The 22,516-nt window shown below is 39.1% G+C and overlaps 2 protein-coding genes across 7 annotated transcripts in view; both read left to right on the top strand.

Moving 5' to 3' along the window:
• The window catches only part of LOC108110197 (sodium/potassium-transporting ATPase subunit alpha), a 29,029-nt gene extending 12,305 nt beyond the window's left edge, over positions 1-16,724 (top strand). For 2 of the 6 annotated variants that reach the window (XM_017219159.2, XM_017219163.2), the window contains 9 exons: positions 2,204-2,284; positions 3,679-3,810; positions 3,876-4,142; positions 4,206-5,987; positions 6,403-6,618; positions 7,115-7,209; positions 13,356-13,530; positions 13,865-14,097; positions 14,174-16,724. In XM_017219159.2, coding sequence (XP_017074648.1) covers positions 2,204-2,284; positions 3,679-3,810; positions 3,876-4,142; positions 4,206-5,987; positions 6,403-6,618; positions 7,115-7,209; positions 13,356-13,530; positions 13,865-14,097; positions 14,174-14,294 — 3,102 coding nt within the window. In that variant the 3' untranslated portion in view covers positions 14,295-16,724. Of the gene's footprint in view, positions 1-2,203; positions 2,285-3,678; positions 3,811-3,875; positions 4,143-4,205; positions 5,988-6,402; positions 6,619-6,810; positions 6,906-7,114; positions 7,210-8,476; positions 8,572-11,051; positions 11,147-13,355; positions 13,531-13,864; positions 14,098-14,173 lie in introns of all 6 variants that reach the window. The other 4 variants (XM_017219161.2, XM_017219160.2, XM_017219162.2 and 1 more) reach the window with 4 other exon arrangements.
• Positions 16,725-19,374: 2,650 nt separating this feature from the next.
• The window catches only part of LOC108110200 (sodium/calcium exchanger 3), a 37,013-nt gene continuing 33,871 nt past the window's right edge, over positions 19,375-22,516 (top strand). The window contains exon 1 of the mRNA XM_017219167.2: positions 19,375-20,331. The gene's annotated coding sequence lies outside the window, so the exon portion shown is untranslated. The remainder of the gene's footprint in view (positions 20,332-22,516) is intronic.

Genomic DNA, 22,516 nt, shown 5'->3' with positions numbered 1-22,516 from the left:
TTGAATCTGGTTTGAAACTGGTTAAAACCGAACTTGCACTCACCTGTCGGCGAATGCACCTTCACACAAAAGTGATGTAGCGACAATTTGTGTGGCTTAATTCACTCGTTTTCGGGCTTACACATTTCCCAGATACTTTTTGCTTTTTTGCATTGATTGAACAATTAGCGCGTCAATTCGGTGCACCGCTCTTTCCTCTTTCAAATCGTCGACTCGTTGTAAATTGATATTCAAGTTCAAATGCCAAATGGTTTGCGGCGAAATGTGCGCAAACCGTTCTGTTCAGTTCTGTTAGGTTTAGAGGGGAAACATTTCAGCTGAAGCGCAGCCACAGATACATTTGTATCTGTTTGCCTAATTGGCTAGCAGCTCGCAGTTCGCTGTTCTCAGTTCTCCGTTTGCTATTTTCCATTTCGCTGAATTATGTAAGCTTTTCTGTGGCTGGCCTGCCATTGTCGCATTTTGATTTATATACCTAAATTTATATATATATATATCTCGCCTCAATCTCCATCCTGGACCCCAAACCCAAATCCAAACCCATACCCATACCCTGGTTTCCACATGCTGTGCCACTTGGCATTGTTTCGGATCAATTGAAGCATGAAAAGAGCGATTAAGTTGAATTAATTTGTATAGGAAAATCGGAATTAGCGCCATTGTGGGAAAAGAAGGCGCTTTCCGCCCCCCAAAGTCACGACTAACAATTGTTTTGCACTTCCTAGGCAGGTCTAGTATTTAAGCCTAAGCAACTATTACAATTAAGAACCAGTCTAACCAATTTGAATTTCCCTTATCAGATTGTCTAGCACTTGAGAGGGAATCTTATAGCGAGGGAAACCAGCGACGCAGAGATAAAAGATACGAAAGCCGCCGCGCAGGCAGATCGATATTTGTTTGAACACTTGCCACAGTGCGTAAGCCAAAAAGTAGAGAAACCTTTCAGCGCCAATCCCTGTAGACCAGTAGACCCGATTCTCGGGTCTCGCGATTCGATTTATTTCATGCTGAGGCGTCGCGTCCTCAATTGAGCCAAAAAACTCAAAAAACCTGATAGCAATAACACATATAGAAACATATAATGAAAATAAATAAATCTAGACACGACAGACCGAAAAAGCAAAGCCAAACAAAGCGTAAGATTTTCGAATATAGCCGAAATATACTCGCAAGTTCGCTTTGGCTGCCATGTGAACGCGACAGGTTTGCGTTCTCGCTTTTCTCCTCGCCCTCGCATTTATTAGTGTACATACATACTCTCCTCTCGAGACATTCGTATTTTTAATTAATTTGATTTGATTTCTTTCGACCCCTCAGTTTGCATGGCCAAACAACAAGCTGCTGTAGTAGTCTGTTGTTTATATTGCATATCTTTTAATTTCTTCTTATACGCTGACGGGTACGCTCTTCACTCGGCAATTTTGTTTGTTTGTTATTTTTTTAAATAATAATCGAGCACACACACCATGTCTGAGTCACGACGCACTGCAGATAACGCTCCCCGATCTGTTATGGAATCGAATTTTGGCTACCTCTAGCTGGAAAGCCCATCAACTGGAAGTCTATGTATAACACATGATTCATGGTCCTTTTGGATGTGGCAGCCTGGCAAAAAGTTTCCCATTTCCCATTTGCGCTGAATCATCAAAACAAATCGCGTGTTGCTAGGCAAACGAGAACCACAAAACCCTTGAACCGCCTTCAGTTTTAGTTTAGATTTACTGTATGCATCATAAACTATCATATTTATTTATATATTCGTACTTCATAAGTGTATTTGTAGTATTTCTAGATCATATGTATCATTTTCTGTTTATTCGCTAGTTAGGGTATTTGCTAACCATGATAAAGTGAAAATAATCAAGAGGTAATTGCTTAAAATGGATCTTAGAATCTAAAAACGAATAAAATGGCCAATTAAATTTTGAATAAACATTTAATGAAATGATTATATCACTTTATCAGATGTAGCAAATATCTCTTCTTATTTTATATAATAGTCATACATATACATAGTGTACGTCTTGCATTTGTTTATGCTCGTTTTCGGTTTTGTTCGATTTTTGATTTTGATCTCTTTCCCGTTTGAAAACGTTATTTTGTTCGCCCATCATCGACATCATCAATCAAACACCACCAAACAACCAATCGAACCTCCAACCCACCCAAACCGAAACCAAAACCGAAACCTTCATGCGCGTAGCATGGGAGAGCGGACTCTTATCGAGTCGCCACGGTTATAGCCACCGATGACGACAATCGCACAGCCGATGGCCAGTACAAGGTAAATCGAATTTTCCTCACTCACATACACAAAGGCACACCACCAGACCATATCTCTCATCCACTTTATTTATGTTTTTCACTTTTCACACACTCTTGGCTTTCCTTTCGATTTTATACGCTTTACTAACCCATTCCGTTCCCATCGATTTCCCTTTCCCAGTCTATAATTGCACTTATTATTTATTATATTTGTTAAATTTGGGCATGGTTCCAATGGCATTTACCGAGTGCGGTTGACATTTAGAAAGAATTGGCAAAATATTTACAGCAACTATAAATAGATATATTTCGCTATGTATAATAGTAGCCAATAATAATAAAGACATAAATATGGCCATTTCTGATTTTTCTCAGAAATTTTTCCATCGCCCATTTGTAGAGTAGTATGTTTTCCATTTTTAAAGAAATAATTTCTGGAAGCTTTTAGTATTGATAGAAAACAGTTTTACTTGCCGGTTTTAAAAATTTCCAAATGACCAATACTTTAATTTGTTTGTTTTTGCCTTGATTGCATGGCAACCCCAACAATGACGTCAGAGAGCCAAAAAGCATTGCGCGTGCTTTAAAAAAAGAGGAACACTTATAGACACTGTTAAAGATAGAATGCCAGACACTAGACAGCTGCTAAGGCCATGCATAATATAATATAATATAATTCGAATCCATTTTTTCGAATTTTCTTTTTTTTTTCTGGCTAATTTAAAAGTTTCCGAGGTTAGCTAAAGCATAGTAAATATATATTTATAGCTGAAGTATAGAAAATGTTGCCTTTCATTCATTTTTTCTCTGTTTTTTTTTTTTTTGTTTTTCCTTTTTTTAATTTCTTTTGTTTGGTATACGTAATATATGTAAAAGAAAAACAACGAATGTTTGTATAATTGCCAGTCGTTTTGTTTTGTGCACCTCAATTCATTTACGTGCTCTTCTCATTTCGATCGAGAGCGTCATTTAGCGCGCATTTTGCATGCCTTAGATTAGTAAAGCTTTACGTATAGAGCGGTCGTTTTGAATATTCTCACGCTCGAACTCATTTTGGAATGGGTTCGCCCCATCCGATAACATCCCCGTGCACACAGGTTTAGAAACACTTTTGACAGGTTCTAAATTACACGGGTAAGTAGTTAACAGCGGTAATTCTGAAATTATCCCTAACTCTTTAATGGTAAACGGTGTGTATTCTTTTGAAGATTTCTTCAGTCCTAACCCTTTCAGTAAAATTCTCTCTTCACTCTTCTTAACCAAACACTCTGAGTAATATTGAACACTCTACGCCTACTCAAAGGCCTAACCAAGGCATGAAGTAAATCGGATTATATGTCGGCTTATGGGTCTATCGCTGCAGTAACCATATTAACTTCTCGCACTAATATATTTTCCCTTTGAACTCAACAGTCAAGACGCAAGATGCCGGCCAAAGTTAATAAAAAGGAGAATTTAGATGATCTCAAACAGGAGTTGGATATCGATTTTCATAAAATCTCTCCTGAGGAATTGTATCAGCGCTTTCAGACACATCCCGAGAATGTAAGTGCATCCACTTGATTGGTAGTACTTGACATGTAAACTGATCCATCTCTGATCTTCTGCAGGGTCTAAGTCACGCCAAGGCCAAGGAGAACTTGGAGCGCGATGGTCCCAATGCGCTGACGCCACCCAAGCAGACACCCGAATGGGTGAAGTTCTGTAAGAACCTGTTCGGTGGTTTCGCCATGTTGCTGTGGATCGGTGCTATTCTCTGCTTCGTGGCCTATTCTATCCAGGCCAGCACCAGCGAGGAGCCGGCCGACGATAATTTGTATCTGGGTATTGTACTTTCCGCTGTCGTCATTGTGACGGGCATTTTCTCATACTATCAGGTAGGTTTTCCCTTTCTGGCCAATTGAAGAACTGGCTTACTAACTGTGGTGTGTGTCCTGTAGGAATCGAAAAGTTCTAAGATCATGGAATCGTTCAAGAACATGGTACCCCAGTTCGCCACCGTCATCCGCGAGGGCGAGAAACTCACGCTGCGCGCTGAGGATCTCGTCCTGGGCGATGTCGTTGAGGTGAAGTTCGGCGACCGTATCCCCGCTGACATCCGCATCATCGAGGCGCGCAACTTCAAGGTGGACAACTCCTCGCTGACCGGCGAGTCGGAGCCCCAATCCCGTGGCGCCGAGTTCACTCATGAGAATCCGCTGGAGACCAAGAATCTGGCATTCTTCTCCACCAACGCTGTCGAAGGCACTGCCAAGGGTGTGGTCATCAGCTGCGGCGATCACACTGTCATGGGCCGCATTGCTGGCCTCGCCTCCGGCCTGGACACCGGCGAGACGCCCATTGCAAAGGAGATCCACCATTTCATCCACCTGATTACCGGCGTGGCCGTGTTCCTGGGCGTCACTTTCTTCGTGATTGCCTTCATCTTGGGCTACCACTGGCTGGACGCTGTCATCTTCTTGATTGGAATCATCGTCGCCAACGTGCCCGAGGGCCTGCTGGCCACTGTAACTGTGTGCCTGACCCTCACCGCCAAGCGCATGGCCTCCAAGAACTGTCTGGTAAAGAATCTGGAGGCCGTGGAGACCCTAGGATCCACATCGACCATCTGCTCCGACAAGACCGGCACCCTCACCCAGAACCGAATGACGGTCGCTCACATGTGGTTCGACAACCAAATCATCGAGGCCGACACCACTGAGGATCAGTCGGGTGTTCAATACGATAGAACCAGCCCTGGATTCAAGGCGCTCTCTCGCATTGCCACTCTCTGTAACCGTGCCGAGTTCAAGGGAGGCCAAGACGGTGTCCCAATCCTCAAGAAAGAAGTCAGTGGAGATGCCTCTGAGGCTGCTCTGCTCAAGTGCATGGAACTGGCTCTCGGCGACGTTATGAACATTCGCAAGCGCAATAAGAAGATTGCTGAGGTGCCCTTCAACTCCACCAACAAATACCAGGTGTCCATCCATGAAACCGAGGATTCCAATGACCCACGTTATCTGCTCGTAATGAAGGGAGCTCCCGAGCGTATCCTGGAGCGTTGCTCCACCATCTTCATCAACGGCAAGGAAAAGGTTCTGGACGAAGAGATGAAGGAGGCATTCAACAATGCCTACATGGAACTCGGAGGACTGGGTGAGCGTGTGCTCGGCTTCTGTGACTTTATGCTGCCTTCCGACAAGTATCCCTCCGGCTTCAAGTTCAACACCGACGATATCAACTTCCCCATCGATAACCTCCGTTTCGTCGGCCTCATGTCCATGATTGATCCTCCCCGGGCTGCCGTGCCCGACGCTGTGGCCAAGTGCCGCTCGGCCGGTATCAAGGTCATCATGGTTACCGGCGATCACCCGATCACTGCCAAGGCCATCGCCAAGTCTGTCGGTATCATCTCCGAGGGCAACGAGACTGTTGAGGACATTGCCCAGCGTTTGAACATCCCCATCTCAGAGGTGAATCCCCGTGAGGCCAAGGCCGCCGTCGTCCACGGCGCTGAGCTCCGTGATGTGTCCAGCGACCAACTTGATGAAATCCTGCGTTACCACACCGAGATTGTCTTTGCCCGTACCTCACCCCAGCAGAAACTGATCATTGTCGAGGGTTGCCAGCGCATGGGCGCCATTGTGGCCGTAACTGGTGATGGTGTCAACGATTCCCCTGCTCTGAAGAAGGCTGATATTGGTGTTGCCATGGGTATCGCCGGTTCTGATGTGTCCAAGCAGGTAAGATAAGCAGGTTTATAATGGTTCAAATTGATTCAGAGTAAAAATATCATCAAAATTGGTCATCAATTAGGAAGTTATTTAAATTTGAAAACGTATAAAAAATTCAATTTACAGACGAGCGTGATATTTTTCTCATCTACACATTTACGATTTCATATTAACTTTTTTATATGGTTTTTTATCGAAGTGAGAGACTATATTTCTTATTATAACCAATGAACGGATTTTGTTGAAAACGCGTTTAAAGATTTTAAGTATGGGAAAATACAATATAATGTTTTCCGTTCTGCATGAACTCATGTTTTTGGTTTATAACAGTCTTGTAGTAAGTGAGAGATGGCTTTGATATGGATCTGATATAGTCGTAGTTTACGATTACCTAAATTAATTATGTGATCCTGTTCCTGTGCAGGCTGCTGACATGATTCTGCTGGATGACAACTTCGCCTCCATTGTGACTGGTGTGGAGGAGGGTCGCCTGATCTTCGATAACCTGAAGAAGTCCATTGCTTACACCCTGACCTCCAACATTCCCGAAATCTCGCCCTTCCTGGCTTTCATCCTCTGCGACATACCACTGCCACTGGGAACCGTGACAATTCTGTGCATCGATCTGGGCACTGACATGGTGAGTTTTGACCTCCAACCCGAACCCAAATCCCCGTCGAAGATTAAAGTTAAAGTTGTAATTAAGTCAGTACCATTCGAAAGCAAGTTAAATGTTAAAGTTGTAGCCCATCCCAGTTAATTGTTAAGAACTAGAACCTGTTTAACACCCACTCTGAACGTAAATTGTGCGGCTGACTGCACTGGCGATCAGATACCTGCCATATCGCTGGCCTACGAGGGACCCGAGGCGGACATCATGAAGCGCCGGCCGCGCAATCCGGATATCGATAACCTGGTCAACGAGAGGTAACCGCGCTAGCCTCTGATCCAGTTGAAGTTCCAGCTTGAGTGCACCGCCAGTGCTAGGCTATCGAGTAGTTTAAGTGCTCTATCTCTTGTCCCGACCTCTAGCTAACCACATTGATCTAGGCCAAAACCGAACTGAATTGAATTAATGGATTTGAAATTATGTAAACCGTTGCTAATGTAACTACCTGCCATAATCCAATACCTAGGTGCCAGCCATTTCATTGGCCTACGAACACGCCGAAGCCGATATTATGAAGCGTCCGCCACGTGACCCCTTCAACGATAAATTAGTGAACTCAAGGTGCCAATCAAGTCAATTTATACCCCACACTAATACACACACACCACACACACTCACCATCCCACTAATCTCAACTACTAAAAAGAAAAACCCCCCCAAAAAAAAAAAGAAAAGAAAATCAAGTCTGACGTAAAGAAAAGCGCAAATCAAGAGAAAACCATATAAATATAGCATATGTCTTATGTGTATGTGGCTGGATTGTACTAGAATAAGTTGGCCTAAACGAAAAGCAGCGTAACCATCTAACAAAGCCGTTGACACGTTTATGGTTTACTAACTACCCAACTTACTCTTAAGAATGTTATCACTCGTACATGGCCACCACACCACCACCACTACCACCACCAGCTTTCCTCTCAGATTTCATCTCTGTAGCATATGTCCATTTTGGTGGCAGATCGATCGCTCTTCATGCATACATTAATCCATCTATACATAATACCATCTGCTCTGTACATTTCAAGTACAAGTTCCCATTCTCGGCATCGTTCCTAAGTTCCTCCCAGAAAGTTATATATAAATAAAATGTTTACATACGCATTTAACCCATGTACAATTCAATCATCTTGACTTTAAATATCTCGCCCAAACGAATACAGACTTCATCTGCCATTATCTAAATGCTCTAAATGTTAATTGGTGTGCGTCGTATTTCGTTATTCTTTCACAAAAAAAAAAAAAAAAAAAAAAATATATATCAGATACATATCGCTCACGATTTTCGTTTGGTGGTGTAACTAACACTGAGTTAACCGTAAGATTCACCCCTCGACGTTATTTGAATTAGACAAATTGATTGGCATTTGTATTGGATTTTAAGTTTGTAAAATTTGGCAAAATTTCAATATCAAAATTACCAATTGCACACAATTCGTAGCAACTAACTAACCCAACCGAAAATATTTGATTTTATTTCATAATTTGACTCGAGAATTATCATTACCTTATGTTTAACTCTGTTCGTCACCCCACACACATCAAGCATTATTGTCCAAATAAGTCTATGCAGCAGCCTAAGTTCGATCTAAGGGGCGGGTCTTAAGTTATCAAATTTAGTTTGTAAGATATTCCCAAATCAAACAGCGGTCGTTCCCCCTCAGCTCAGCGGATTTTTCAGAGTATTTGTATAACGAACTCAGGCAAATGTTGTTCAAGCAGAAACAGACAAATGAGTTTATGTTTCCATAATTTATCGTATTTAATTTCATTTATTTTTTCCACTTCAACCAACCACGAACCGATAAACCAACCCACAAACAAACGATAGGTGCCAGCCATTTCCTTAGCTTATGAGACGGCTGAATCCGATATTATGAAACGCCAGCCGAGGAATCCCTTCCAAGACAAACTGGTCAACGAAAGGTAAAGTTTCGCTCTCTGCTGCAATCTGCAATCAATTACAACAACTACCAGAACAACCAACCAACAACTATCAATCAATCAATCAATCAATCAATCAATCAACAACCAACCAACCAACAGCAAGAACCGAATTTCTTATAAAAGTAAAAGACACAAATCCGAACGCAAATCAAGATTTTGCATCTTCTGCAACTCTCAAAACCACCAAATAATAATTCCTTATTTTTGTCACGCAATGAAAAGCAAATTGAATACAAATATTTGAATTTGAAGTATATGTACTTTGGTCGGCCAAAGTCCTTAAAGCAAGCAAAAATCAAAGTACGCTTTCTTTCTATCTTACAAGTCGAAGATAATTGAAATCATTTTACTCTATTTATCTCTTATATTATCCGCTATATCTCTGTCTTTCTATATACTAACTAAAATATTTTAAAATAGCTTAAGTACTCCTTGGTTGAATGTTGATTATTTGGATAAATTCCACAAGTGTTTTCCATGTTTTATGTTAAATGTATCATTTGGTAGCTTTTCGTTCGATTTCTGTTCAATGTTCCCTTATTTACTTGAATATTCTCCAGATTCTTCTAGTCTCTGATACTTCCATTCAGATAGTACAAAGTAAAGTTCAAAACGATTAGTAATCTTCATTTTCACACAACTATACTTATACCAAACTCGATTCAGGGTGTCTTCTTAGAGAATTCGCCCACATTTTTTATAAGCTACTTCCAAAGAACACTTAAATATGGACAACAAGGTCCACCGGATATCATACAATACATTTTTTGTTAGAAAGAACTCTTAAAATCTTAAAGTATGTTTTGTTTTTCTTCATATGTATGACAATGTTTAATTTGTTTTTGCAATAATTCAGTAATATATTCAATTATTATGCGCTGATAAATGTAATTGTAATAACTTCATACTTTAGCTATATATAACTTATATAATATCAATAGAATTTATTAAAACTTTTTATAAGTTTTTAATAACGAAGACACAAGAAGTTGACAACTCTTTCGGACGCCTCAGAAATTTTTGCACTGAAATATTTAGAGATTGTGTATATTCGATTAGGAGTCTATATATAAATCTTTTCCTGTTAGCCATAAAGTCAGTTAGTTTGCCTTTCACTTTTCTGCTTCATTTTGGTAAACTTTCGCTCTCTCTCTCTCTCTCTTTCACTTTATCTCTTTTTTCTACAATGATTCTTAAGGTGCTTTGAAATCCATCTTTTGGGGCATAAAAACCTTTCGTATGACCTATGAATTTATCCTTTCCGTTAACGGAAATCTACTCTTAACATTTATTTGTATTCCTTGATAACCTGGTTTATTGATTTTGGATTTATGTTCTACTGTAGAAGTTCTACAGATTATTGTTTCTATGTTTTTTCTTTGAAGACCATATTATTTGCGGTGCGAAGGTAAGTGGCGATCATGTTGTTTTCCGAAAAGCTGAGGTCAAGGCTCAGAGCATTTTATCCATAACTCTGAGCTATTTTTGGTGGGATAAACGATAGATTGTCACCAGATCTTTTCCATCTTAGTTCTTAACTCTGTGCTAGATCAGGCCTATTGTTAATTTAGTGAGTCTGTATATCGTATCGAACTTATCTACGTTTCTACTTATGCTACACTATTATAATCGGTAGATAAACCTTCGATCTCGACATCAAATCATCTACGCCTCCTTTTCTATGTGGAGTCAACTCGTATCATTCAGCACATTCTATCAATCAATCAGTCAAGAGTTTGCCCCTATATCTTTCTCTACCAACAATCTCAATCAGTCATCCATTGAAACGTCTTGTTTTGAGTTGTAGTTGACCGACACTCACACGAACCTCCAATGAAACCCAATCGAACTCAATCAAAAACCAGACTAAAATTGTCCCTTAGATATAATGATACATATATTAACGACTTAGCGCAATTTAAGCTCTAAGCCATTCTTATACACCCTATAACTGTGCATTTACTACCTACCTACTATTTACTATATATCGATTTTACTGTTACTGGGTGCTCTATGCTCTTCTGCCCTAGATTAGATTTAGCTTCGTAAGTACGCGGGAGCTAACAAAAAATAAAAAGAAACAACAACACAGAGATACTCTTATAAACTACCTTTAACATCCAACAACAGATACCACATGATGGTACTACTTGACACAGCCTCCCGCCCCTACCCTCAGATCTCTATCTATCTATTACGATCTATTAGTGAATATTAATTAGCGTATAAAGAACAAGTATTTATTATTCGCCCGCAAGCATATTTATATAAATCTTTTATACAAATATTTTTACATATATTTGTAAACTTTAATCAGATTTTCCTTTGTATTTCCCTACATTCTTTCAACTCTTGTTATGTCTTTCTTTTGATTATCAAACAACCAACTAACAAATTGCAACTTGCACAAATACCGATAACTGAACAATCAATAACCATTAATTGCCATATACCGCAAGATTCCGGCCATTTCACTCGCTTACGAGCAAGCCGAGAGCGATATTATGAAGCGTCAGCCGAGAGATCCGTATCGCGACAACTTGGTCAACCGCAGGTCAGGAAAAACTTAAAGCTAAGGTTTTATAAAACAAAAAAACAAAAGAAAATCCAATATCCAAGTGTTAATCGTCTTTTAGTTGATTAGTTAAGAAACTAGAAAATGAACAAACATGCAACCATCTTTTAGTTTACCAACTTTGAACTTTGAACTTTGTTTGATGTGTTGTGGTCGCGTTTCTTGCATCGTAATTTGGCCAACAATTAAGCAATAGATCAACCGATCATCAACCAGTCAAATTCCAAATTTCACCCAGAAACTTTTGCGACTGTTTGTTCGTTTGCTGATGCGTTCCTGCGTTTTTCTTTGTTTCAATTTCAATTCCACACTCTTGAACATCCAAAAAATCAAATTACTATTTTCCTAAGGTTTTGTGTTTTCACATAGTTTTCTTTCGTTCCTGTTTCTATGTGACTTCCTTATGATTTCCGTTCTGAAACTCTCAATGTGGAATGAAATTATCTTTTGTATATTCAGAAAAACAAAACAAAAATGTTTGAAAAAAATTACCTCTTCTGTTATAATTTTTCAATTATTAAAACTTTATTGAATTTGATTTGATATGGAATAACCCCTTTATGTATCCCTCACTTAAATCCCTAAATCTAAGTGTTACATTTGTGGTGTGTTACTCGCACAACAAACTTCGATCCTTACACAGATTTATCGTGTGTGTTCAAACTACTCAGGAACGAAATTCGTTTTCAATCAAAAAGTGTCTGTTTTGCAAAAACCGTAGTGCCACAAAGAAAAAAAACGCTGCTTCTAGAGAATTTGGCAAAGTTAGTTCAAAGAAAAACGCTCGCTCGCTCCAACGCTCACCTGCATAAACAAAGAACAAGAAAACACTGAGAACACATAGCCCACATAACAAACAATCAAAAAAATGAGCTTTATTAGGTGGATCTGTGTCCACTAGCTCAAAATACAAGCAAAAGACTGAACCCAATCAAAAACTCCTCAAAAACGAAGCTTCTGCCGTTACTCTTAGACCAGTTAGTGCGTTACTAGTAGATGAGTTTGTTCGAGCCAACGAAAAAATGAAAATCGCTTCAGTTGTGTTCTAGATACACCATATGATCGTTATATACCCAAAAAACTATACTTAGACTCTCGTTATGAAATCTGGTTCCAAGTGCCAAGTCGCGGTAAGTCTTAATGTGAGGGAGGTTGTCCTGAAAATAGGTACAACTTTAAACAATGGCAACGGAGATTTGTTTTAATTTCTTTGTGTGCAATACTTTTACATGTTTATATTACTCTTAAGTTTGTGTTTAAGTGTAAGTTTATCCTTGCGTTTATGTTTTATGTTATTTTCGATCGAAACTTCCTTAAACGTAAGTAAACAAAAAGGTTGTAGAGCTGCATTCGCTTATCGTAGTTATATAAAATGGCACGCTTCAATGTCTTGCATGTTTAGAATTATAATATATATGTCCTGTATTTAGCCGCATGTTCGTTTCGCATTAACAATATCTTTGCTTTTCACATCCACATCCAATGCAAAATGTAAGAAAGCCAAACAATACAAAACGAAAATTCTAACGATTCTGCGCCCTCACGCTTTTTGTCCAGTATAAATAAAACGATTTGCTTTTACGCGCTGTTAAAATGAAAACCAAAGAAACAGCAAATTGAATTGAGATTCGCTCAGACACTAATCCACGCTATATAGAGTAAAGTCTAACACCATTAAACCTTAACGATAAACATTCATTTGCTTAAACAATCCATAAAAGAGCTTCAAGGTAAAGTGGCACACTAATCAAAACTAATTTAACCGACTAACCCCGAGTACGGATTAGTACTCGGATCGAAGACTGAACGGACAGTTGCGGTCCTTGGGCAGGGTTTTTGTTCCTCCCTAAGTGTTTTTGTGTTTGTTGTACGTGTTCTTTCGTTCTATCTTCCTGTTTGCAAAAATCTTTACCGCTTTATTTCAAATCCTGAATTTACCTTGCCGCCCCTGTTAATGTTCGACGACAAACAAAAACCTTGGCCAAGCCGCGCATGTTCCTGGCTCAGTCCGATGCCCAAAAACTTTACCACTAGCCAAACCGTAACGAGAAGTGTCTTGCGTCCTGAAAAACAAACCAATCCCTCCACACAAAATGAAAAAAGTGTAGCCTGCCTTTGAGAGTTGTCTAACGAGATCTGCTTATCTCTCCCCACTTCCACCTTACCCCCGCCCCTTTAACTAACTCAGGTTGATTTCGATGGCCTATGGACAGATCGGCATGATCCAGGCCGCCGCCGGCTTCTTTGTATACTTTGTCATCATGGCTGAGAATGGCTTCTTGCCCAAGAAACTGTTTGGCATTCGTAAGATGTGGGACTCGAAGGCTGTCAACGATCTAACTGACTCCTATGGACAAGAATGGGTAAGTTTTCTGATCTAAGTTATAAATTATTGAAATATTTTCATAACAAAATTGGGCTATCATAATCATATAGATTATTAAACCTGTTCTTATTATTGCTTACTGAATTTGGCCAATATCATACAAATTTTAAATCAATGTTAGACTATTCTTTATGATTTTCAACCTTTGATTTAATTTAGCAATTCGTTTGTTTACAATTCGTTGAATGTGATTTAAATGAGAAAATAGATTTATTCGATGGCAAAAATAAATTACAATGCAAAGAAAACCAAAATAGATATCTAAATTTAAGTAAAACGATTCTAAATTCAATTTCCTGCTTTATCTATAGACCTACCGCGACCGCAAGACCTTGGAGTACACCTGCCACACGGCTTTCTTCATCTCGATCGTGGTTGTGCAATGGGCTGATCTGATCATCTGTAAGACGCGACGTAACTCGATCTTCCAGCAGGGCATGCGTAACTGGGCTTTGAACTTTGGCCTTGTCTTTGAAACCGTGCTGGCCGCGTTCCTCTCGTACTGCCCGGGCATGGAGAAGGGTCTGCGCATGTACCCTCTGAAGTGAGTGATCCTGCAGAGGATATATCCGTAAAACGCATACATAAATAATGAATTTTCTTTACCCACAATCCTATAGACTCGTCTGGTGGTTCCCGGCTATTCCATTTGCGCTGGCCATCTTCATCTATGACGAGACCCGTCGCTTCTACTTGCGTCGCAACCCCGGAGGCTGGTTGGAGCAGGAGACATACTATTAAACACCCACACACTGCTACACTCCCAACACACATGTCCACACACGTGAACACAAACACACACACCACACCCAGAAACACCCACAGAACACCTACAAACCATGGAGAGCAACAAATAGTAATGTTTATGAACCACAAAATCCACAAAACCACAGTAATAGCAACAGCAGCAGCAGCAGCAGCAACGGCAACAACAACAGCTACGGCTACAGAAAGCTACAGCAAGAACATATTACAATATATTTTATTTTTTTAATTTAATTATTTAAAGTAAACGAGGAGAAACAAAAATGCAAGCGATAATTATTTTAAACGTTAAGTAAATTTAAATTATAAATTAAAGCTAAAAATAAGATTTAAATAAAGTATAAATGAAAACAAAACAAACAAACAAAAAACGAACAACAAATTTCGAAGAAACACCAATCACAACCAGACAAAACAACAACAAGAACAACAAACACAAACCCAAACCAGTAACTAAGCAAAACAGTAAACACAACATGTTTTTAGTAAAATTATTAACGTAACGAACTGGATGAGAAACGATTATTTAAGCAGAAGCTTATCGAAACAATAACAAGATCCCAAGCTACAAACAAAAAAAAATAAAGCTAACACATACACACTCGCACAGACACAGACACCGACACACTCACAAACACTTACACACACCGATACACAACGCATGACGAGACAAAGTATATAAGAAGTTTAGAGAAATTATAAAACGAAGTAAATAAAAAAGTAAAAGAGGAAAAGAAAACAATGAAAAACCTTAGCGTAGTTACCAATTAAGCCGTGAAGAGTAAACCCCCAATAAAAAACCACAACAACAACAACCAAAACAAAACAAAAAACAGAAATTAATTTGCAAAACTTGTGTGTGAAAAACGCAGCTTAGCGCAGAAGAACGAAATATATATATAAACAGACAAACAAACAAAAACCACAAGAAATGTGAACAAGAGGAATATAATTGTTTATATATATACACACATATATTATATGGAAAAAAATTTGATTATATAAATGGAGCTATAAAAAAAAGTACACCAAAAAACCAAAATTGAATCCATAACGAAGTCGACCGAGATCGGCACTTGGCTTTGCGCTGAGAGCCGGGAGTTATGGGTCGCCGAGCGATATTCGGGGGCCCGCCGGCGATTTGCGGTGAAGAATTTGTTAAACTCTAAAGAAAAAAACCAACTAAATGTTTATAAATAAACCCCTTTAAACCAATTGACATGCAATATTATGCTTTGTGTGCATTTAAGCCCAAAAGGACCGATGCAGAGATACGGTGGGGTTAAGTCCCCCGATATCGTCGATATCGAGATACAGATACCGTTAACGATACCTAGGCCCAGAACGAAAAAAATAAAAAACAAAACAAAAAACATTGAAAACAAAAACGAAACCAAAACCAAACAAAACAAAAAAAGCGCCCACAAAATAAATGTTTGTAAGTTTTACACGGCACAGCGCCCCAAAATGGGGCAAGCCCAAGGCAGTATTGTGTTTACTTTTTTCTTTGATTGTTTTTTATCGCTTTCCCCGCCCACACACGCCCCCAAAAACAAAAAACAAAACAAACACAACACGAACGGTTGAGCGGTCAAATTGTTGGCCACCACATTGAAATTCAACGAATTAAAAAGCTTGGCATTGTCGTTATCAAATGAGTGGGTCTGACAAAGGCGGCTAAGGCTGGCTAATTGAGAATTTCAAATTGTGAATTGTGAAAATTGAGAAATAATTAGAGGAAATCAGAAATCAGAGAGCGTTATTCCGATATATAAATTCAGATATTCGGATGATATTCAATAAGCTCGGCTCAGGCTGACGGTCACACCCACGCAGAGAGATACAACCAGACATTCGAGTTTAATTCGCTGCTGTTTTCGTTTTCCAACTGTCTTGTTTTCTAACTTAGTGAAGATGATCATTAGCATTGGAGATAACGATAATTATGGCATGTTAGTTATGAAAAGAAAATGAAAAACTAAACAAAATTATTATTATTAGTTGTTAACAAATTATATTGAGTAATTAATAATATTGATCGATGGATGCTGATGTGAAAGAGATATGATACTAAACTAAAAACAAAAACGAAGCAAAACAAAAACCAAACGAGGACAAAAACAAAAGAATAAATAAACTCATAATATGGACTACAAATATTTATAAACAAATGCAGAATTATATAAACGTTCGATGGTAAAAGCAAGAACTTGAAATAAAAACAAAAAAACAAAAACCACAACAAATTTGTCAACAACACGCAGAAGTAAAAATTTGCATGTAACAACAAAACAATGAGTAAACATTTTTAATTTTTTGTTCTTTCGCCCTCCGCTGTAAATGTATTTGTAGATTTAAACAATGATTAAAATAAAAAACTACATAAATAAAACTTAAAAAAACAAATCAAGTACTTTTATTTTTAAATGGAAATCTAGCTATATTGTTTGATGACAGTCCTGTCATTAGAATTTTAATTGATATGACATTTAATAGCAAACGCTGAACTTTAAGAATGTCATAAATAATGTAACCTTAAATTATTATTCCGAAAAAGACTCATGATTTTATGATTGCATTAATTCATTCGCCGAATTGAATTGTCGTGCCAAATAATCATACAAAAATCGCCATGTTTTTATGCCTACACACACGCTGGAAACGAGGCTATAAACAAAAATATATTGCTCATACGCCCGGTGTGCACCCCTGCCGAATGGTTTCAGGACCGTAACGAATACAAATAGAAAAGCGTACAAAACCAACAACAATGAAAATTGGGAAGCCAACTACACAAGGAAAGAAATGGTTGTGAACACACAAAAACCCATAAATGTGTGTGTGTGTTTTCGACAATGTGTCTGTATTTACGACTGTACTTACAGCAATGACTTGCAGCGTTTTCCTCTTTTTTCGCTGCTGCTTTTGCTGATGATGTTGCCATTGCTACGTCTACATGGCTATAAGGCTATGGCTATGGGTATGGCTATTGTCGCGGCAGGTCTCTCAGGGGCAACTTGGGGAGGTCGCTGCGACAGCGGCAACATTTGGGTCTTATTAATTTCCGTTTTGCTTATTTATTTTTACGACGCCTCGCACAGCTCGCAGTTCGCGGCCCGTCAGCCATCGGGGTCCCCAAAACTCATACGCAGACGCCATCGCAGAAAGAACATTTGTGCGGGATTCCACCGCTGAAGGCACTGCTCTGCCCTACCATAAAAGAGGCAGGCATATTCCATGGCAGAGTCTCAATAAAACAGCGGGAGTGGGATTAGTGAAATATATTGTTATTAATTTGGTAATATTTCACAACGCAACACGTAGAATATTTAGAATATGCAAATACATTTTGAACAGTTTTAAATAGTTTATTAAACACAGAGCATAGTATTTTTTAAATTTATGGCTTAGAATCATTTTTGAACTATTTATTTTGGATTTCCTGGGTATCCGAATCTCATTAAACTCCAAAATACAAACTTAAAAATCATAAAAATTATAATTTAGCGCTAAGCGTTAAGGTCTACTATTCGAAAATTATCTAATTTATCAATACTTTATTAAAAGCCATTAAATACAAGATTTATTTTATCTAAGCCATTTTCTTTATGTAACGATATTTTAGGGTATCATTTAGGAAAATTTAACGCATGAAATACAAATTGGAAACTGAAAGTGCATAATTTAGCAAGCGAGCTTAATAAATTTCTAGACGTGTTGTTGTATAAAGTAGACAAGCGAAAACTGTGTAATCAACTAAATGTAAATTATACAGAGGAAAGCTATTTTCCGGTCATACCCCTATTAATTAAGTTATTTTTAAAAGTTGACTTCATCTATTAGGGCTATAATATTTTAAATGATTTTTACTGTTTACATTTCTAGCTAACTGCAATACCTTTTTTAATTTTAAATTGTAGTTTTTACAGATGGGTTGTATATAAATGTTTAGTCAAACTAGAGTTCTAAACGTTCAGTTCAGACTGACAAGTGATTACTAAATCAAATGAGAACTAGTTAAGTTTTCAATTTTTATGACAAACTCTTAAAACGTAATATTGACTTTCAGTTCAGAAAGTAATTTATGAGTGCTTTTTGTCCAAATGTTAAGTGTTGTTCATCATGTTTCTAGTTAAGGAAATTAGCGTTACCTTTTTATCTTCACCTATACTTTCTTGAACTGTTTACGAAGCTCTTAATAAGTAAAGAGGAAAGATACCACTTAATAATAATCATTGTAATGATTTTTGCATTGAATTTATTTGATATATAAGAAATGTAAATAAGATAATTGCAGCAATACATTTACCTGATAAAGGAATCCAATTATTGAGCTGATAATTTACAAATATTATATGAAGAATGCAATATATGTGAATATAATAACCTTGATTTTATATATTTTTTATCGGCATTCAATGTAAATAATTATACCACATACCGTATCATATAAATATGCCATAAATGTGAATATAATAACCTTGCTTTCATATATATTTTTATCAACATTCAATGTAAATAAATAAAAATTTATATTTTATCTGCAAATAATTAATTTCTACTGACCCGCTTTTATCTGTACTCAATGTGGATAGACCGTTTTTATATCATAGGGTATATGAAGGCTCAGCAGCAACTTTTTTCCAACCGACTTAACACGGGCGTCAAAAACTTACGCGCTTGCTTGTCTAAGACAGCGGGTGGTGGAGAGGTAGGGGGACATCTAACCCCTACTCCCCTCTTAACCACTGACAGAATGCGCCAGTGCAACGAGAGAAACCTGGGGAAAACAAAATAGAGAAGAGCAAAGGGGCAAATGCGAAAAAGAGAAGCAGAGTGAGAGCGGCGCAGTTGTTATCGCCTGGTTAGTTAGTGTTCCATTTCCCATTCCGTTCCTTATCCTGTGTGCACTTTCTTCCTTATCTTTCGACCGCTGCTCTTCGTGTGCACTTCGTGCTGCCCTTCGTGCTTTACCGTTCGGCTTTTTTTGTTAGAGACAGTCGGCCAATGTGGCAGTCGGTTAGTGGCTCGCAGGTTAGTCTTTCATTATCCGGCGTATGAGCGTGTAACGTTTTTCCGTGATTTTAACACGCAGCAGCGGCATATACAACAGCGGCAACAGCAACAGCAACAAAAAACAACGAAGAGAGCAAAAACCAAAACAATAACAACAACAATTGAAGAGAACAGCAGCGGCAAACGCTGTTTTTCGCTGCGCTTCTCCTATTTTAAGTGCCGAGCGTTTTACTATTTTTACTACACAGCCAATACATACACACACACCCGCAATTGCATGATTATCTATGTGTGTTTCTGAGTTGTGTTAGAAACAACAATAATAAAAACAACAACAATAACAGTGTTAAATGCTAGTGAAATGATCTTCCACAAATAAGTTTTGAAATAAATTCGAGAGCGAAATGATTTGAATGAAGAAATGCCAAGAAAGTGCAGCAGCAGTAGCCGAGTAAAAAATGTTGGAAAGCCGAAACTAGGCTAAATATCTTTGCATACTTTTGGGAAAGTTGTGCGGCACAATATATATATACACACTCGCACACACAGAGGGACAAACATATAAGGACAACGGCAGGTCCTGCGCCTGCGGTCGCCGACATTTGAACCTGTTTTCTGACCATTGACCGCCGGCCGCCTCTTTTCACTTTTGGCAACGCGAACTGCAGCAGCCGCTAAAAGAGGCACGGAAAATGTGAGAAATAAGTAGTAAGAAGGGAAAATGTGCACAAAAACGGCATAAAACCAACAAAACTGGCCAAAGAGTTCAGAGTAGTGCGGTTCAACAGCCTCCGGTTGTTCGTCGTGGCAAGCTGAAAACTCGCAAATTCGGCGGCAGCTTCGTGCATCTGTATCTGTGTATCTGGTTGCATCTGTGTGCGGGCATCCTGCATCCTGCAGCTCTGCAGCTCGGTAGCTCAGCAGCGAAAATTGTGTCAGCAGCATCGGCAGCGGATCCTGCAGCTCGCCAGACTGGCGCCTCCATCTCCGATTGCCGGTAATGTATTCACTTTTTACCCGTTTTACCCAAGCGTAGCTCAGCCACTCATACGCCCCGTGTGCGTGCGTGTGTGTGTGTACGAGCGGCTTAGACATTACGCATACGTACCGTGTGCGGGTGGTCTTACCTTGACAACGGACGAGGCCAGTCCGTGACAATTGTCAGTTTGTTTTTCCATTTTCGTTCCGTTTCGCTATCGATTAAGGCCTCTCCCCTCCCTTCTCAGTTGCCCTTTGTCTGCGAATTAGCGACTACTTCTGGGCCATGCAGCATATGGCTTTGTCCACCGTCTTTTGTCTAACGCCTAATTGAGTCTTTTGTGCGACTCAAAAAACAAGCAGCCACCGCAGAGGAAAAGAAAAGCAAATGAGGAGCCTAGCTGAGTTTGTCTATGGTTCGAAGTTCATATACCCTTAGCAGGACATTGTATATTTTCTAGTTAAAGGTCAATCATGACTCAATTAAAAGGTGAAGCAGGTCAGTTTCTGGATATTAACTAAACTCCTCAAAATTGAAGAAAACCGACCTCAGATGGCAGATTTATAAAGACGAAAATTTAGCAACAGTTCTTCTTTTCTAATTTACTGAGTAGTGCAGTAGCTTTAAAATGATATTTATAGGTTTCTTTTCCCTATGATGGAGTCGACTAAACTGTGCTAGAAGTATCATTCGGCTAACTAGGGTATCGAAAGAGAAAGGCAAGGAAAACAATCAACAAGGAGGCAAGTAAACAATTGGAAAGCGGAGCACTCGCGACTCCTGCCCAAGTCAGGCAGCCACTTGAGTTTTTCCAGCACGTTTTCTACCCATCAATGGGCGGTGGGTGGCTGGCAATTGCCTTTGTCAATATCAGTCAAACTGTTCGTTTCACTCGCCTGACATTTGCTTACCATTTCAGTTTAGAGTTCACTTTTGTGTCCCTTTGTACAAATAAATAACCATTCATTCATTCACTCGTTTATGGGTCTCCTTTCACTGGACAGTAAATGAATAGAAAGTCGTGCCGAAAGTATTTGTCAATTGGACACAACTGCAGGATTCCCAGAAAATTTCAATAGAATTCTGTTTGGGATCTTATATCTTATCAATCTAAATGGAGGCAATTAACTAGCTAATCAATCAAGTACCCAAGCATCAGCATGACTCGAAGCACTCGAATGATTTTCGGACTTCGATAAGAGCCCATACCTTGGGCAATTTAAAATTGAGTCTTCAGCTTGTTAAGGGGGCCCAAAACCAGATGCAGAAAACTCAACGAGACAGACTTTTGGGAAAATTAATTTCATTTATGGCTCCAGCAATTAAAAGCAACAGACCACATAGCAAAACCGCAGCACAGCTCTCTCAGATGAAAATTCAGCGTTTTAAAGGCTTAGAGCAAAGTGGCAGGCACTCAAAGGCTTATGCCATGCACACGAAGCAGCCGCAAACAGTGGCAAAATACCAACTTTTTTTCTATGTGAAAAGACCAACTTTTCTAACTAACGAAAAAAATACACCGCGTACATGTGTGTACACAAAAGAAACCAGAGGAAGAAAACTGCAAATAACAAGATTCGGTCATGTTTGATTCATGAAACCGGCAGCAGACCTAGCCCCTCCCTCACCCAATTGAACAACAATACGGGGAAATAAAGTTACAGTTGCAGTTGCAGTGGCCATGGCAAATGGAAGCCAACATTTCACACAATGGCGCAGAATCAGCAGCTTCAAAAGCTTCAGCAGCTGCAGTTCTTCCGGCCAGAAAAAACGTAAAAATAAACCCAAAAAAGCATCCTTTCGAGTGTAAAGTTTATGCAGGATTCCGCAGCAGCAGAGTTAATCATACGTCTGACAGTAAAAAATCGCCAGCTTGAAAGGCAAAAAGAAAAAAAAAGCAAGCTTCGCTTTTCACATTTTCCTGCTAGATTTACCGTGTATGTGGCATCAAATTGCGCATACGCCCCCGTAAACCGTTAAGTTGGCCAGAGATCTGCAGGCAATTTGATTAAGGCCAGCGAGCCATAAAGAATGTAGAGAAATGCTGAAATAAGGCTTATTTCTAAGCCAGCCAAGTCGAGCATAAAATGCAAGTTGAATTCTGCGAAAAATACGACTCAAAGGACTCGATTACGATTCCCCGTAAGCCGGGCACGGCAATTAAATTATGATGGCGATGATGGCAGAGGCGGAGACTAAATAA

Source organism: Drosophila eugracilis, unplaced genomic scaffold, assembly GCF_018153835.1.
Source record: "Drosophila eugracilis isolate 14026-0451.02 unplaced genomic scaffold, ASM1815383v1 contig_1135, whole genome shotgun sequence".
Classification (NCBI taxonomy): Eukaryota; Metazoa; Arthropoda; class Insecta; order Diptera; family Drosophilidae; genus Drosophila; species Drosophila eugracilis.
The sequence above is the reverse complement of the archived record's forward strand: the minus strand, read 5'-3'. Positions and strand labels throughout refer to the sequence as shown.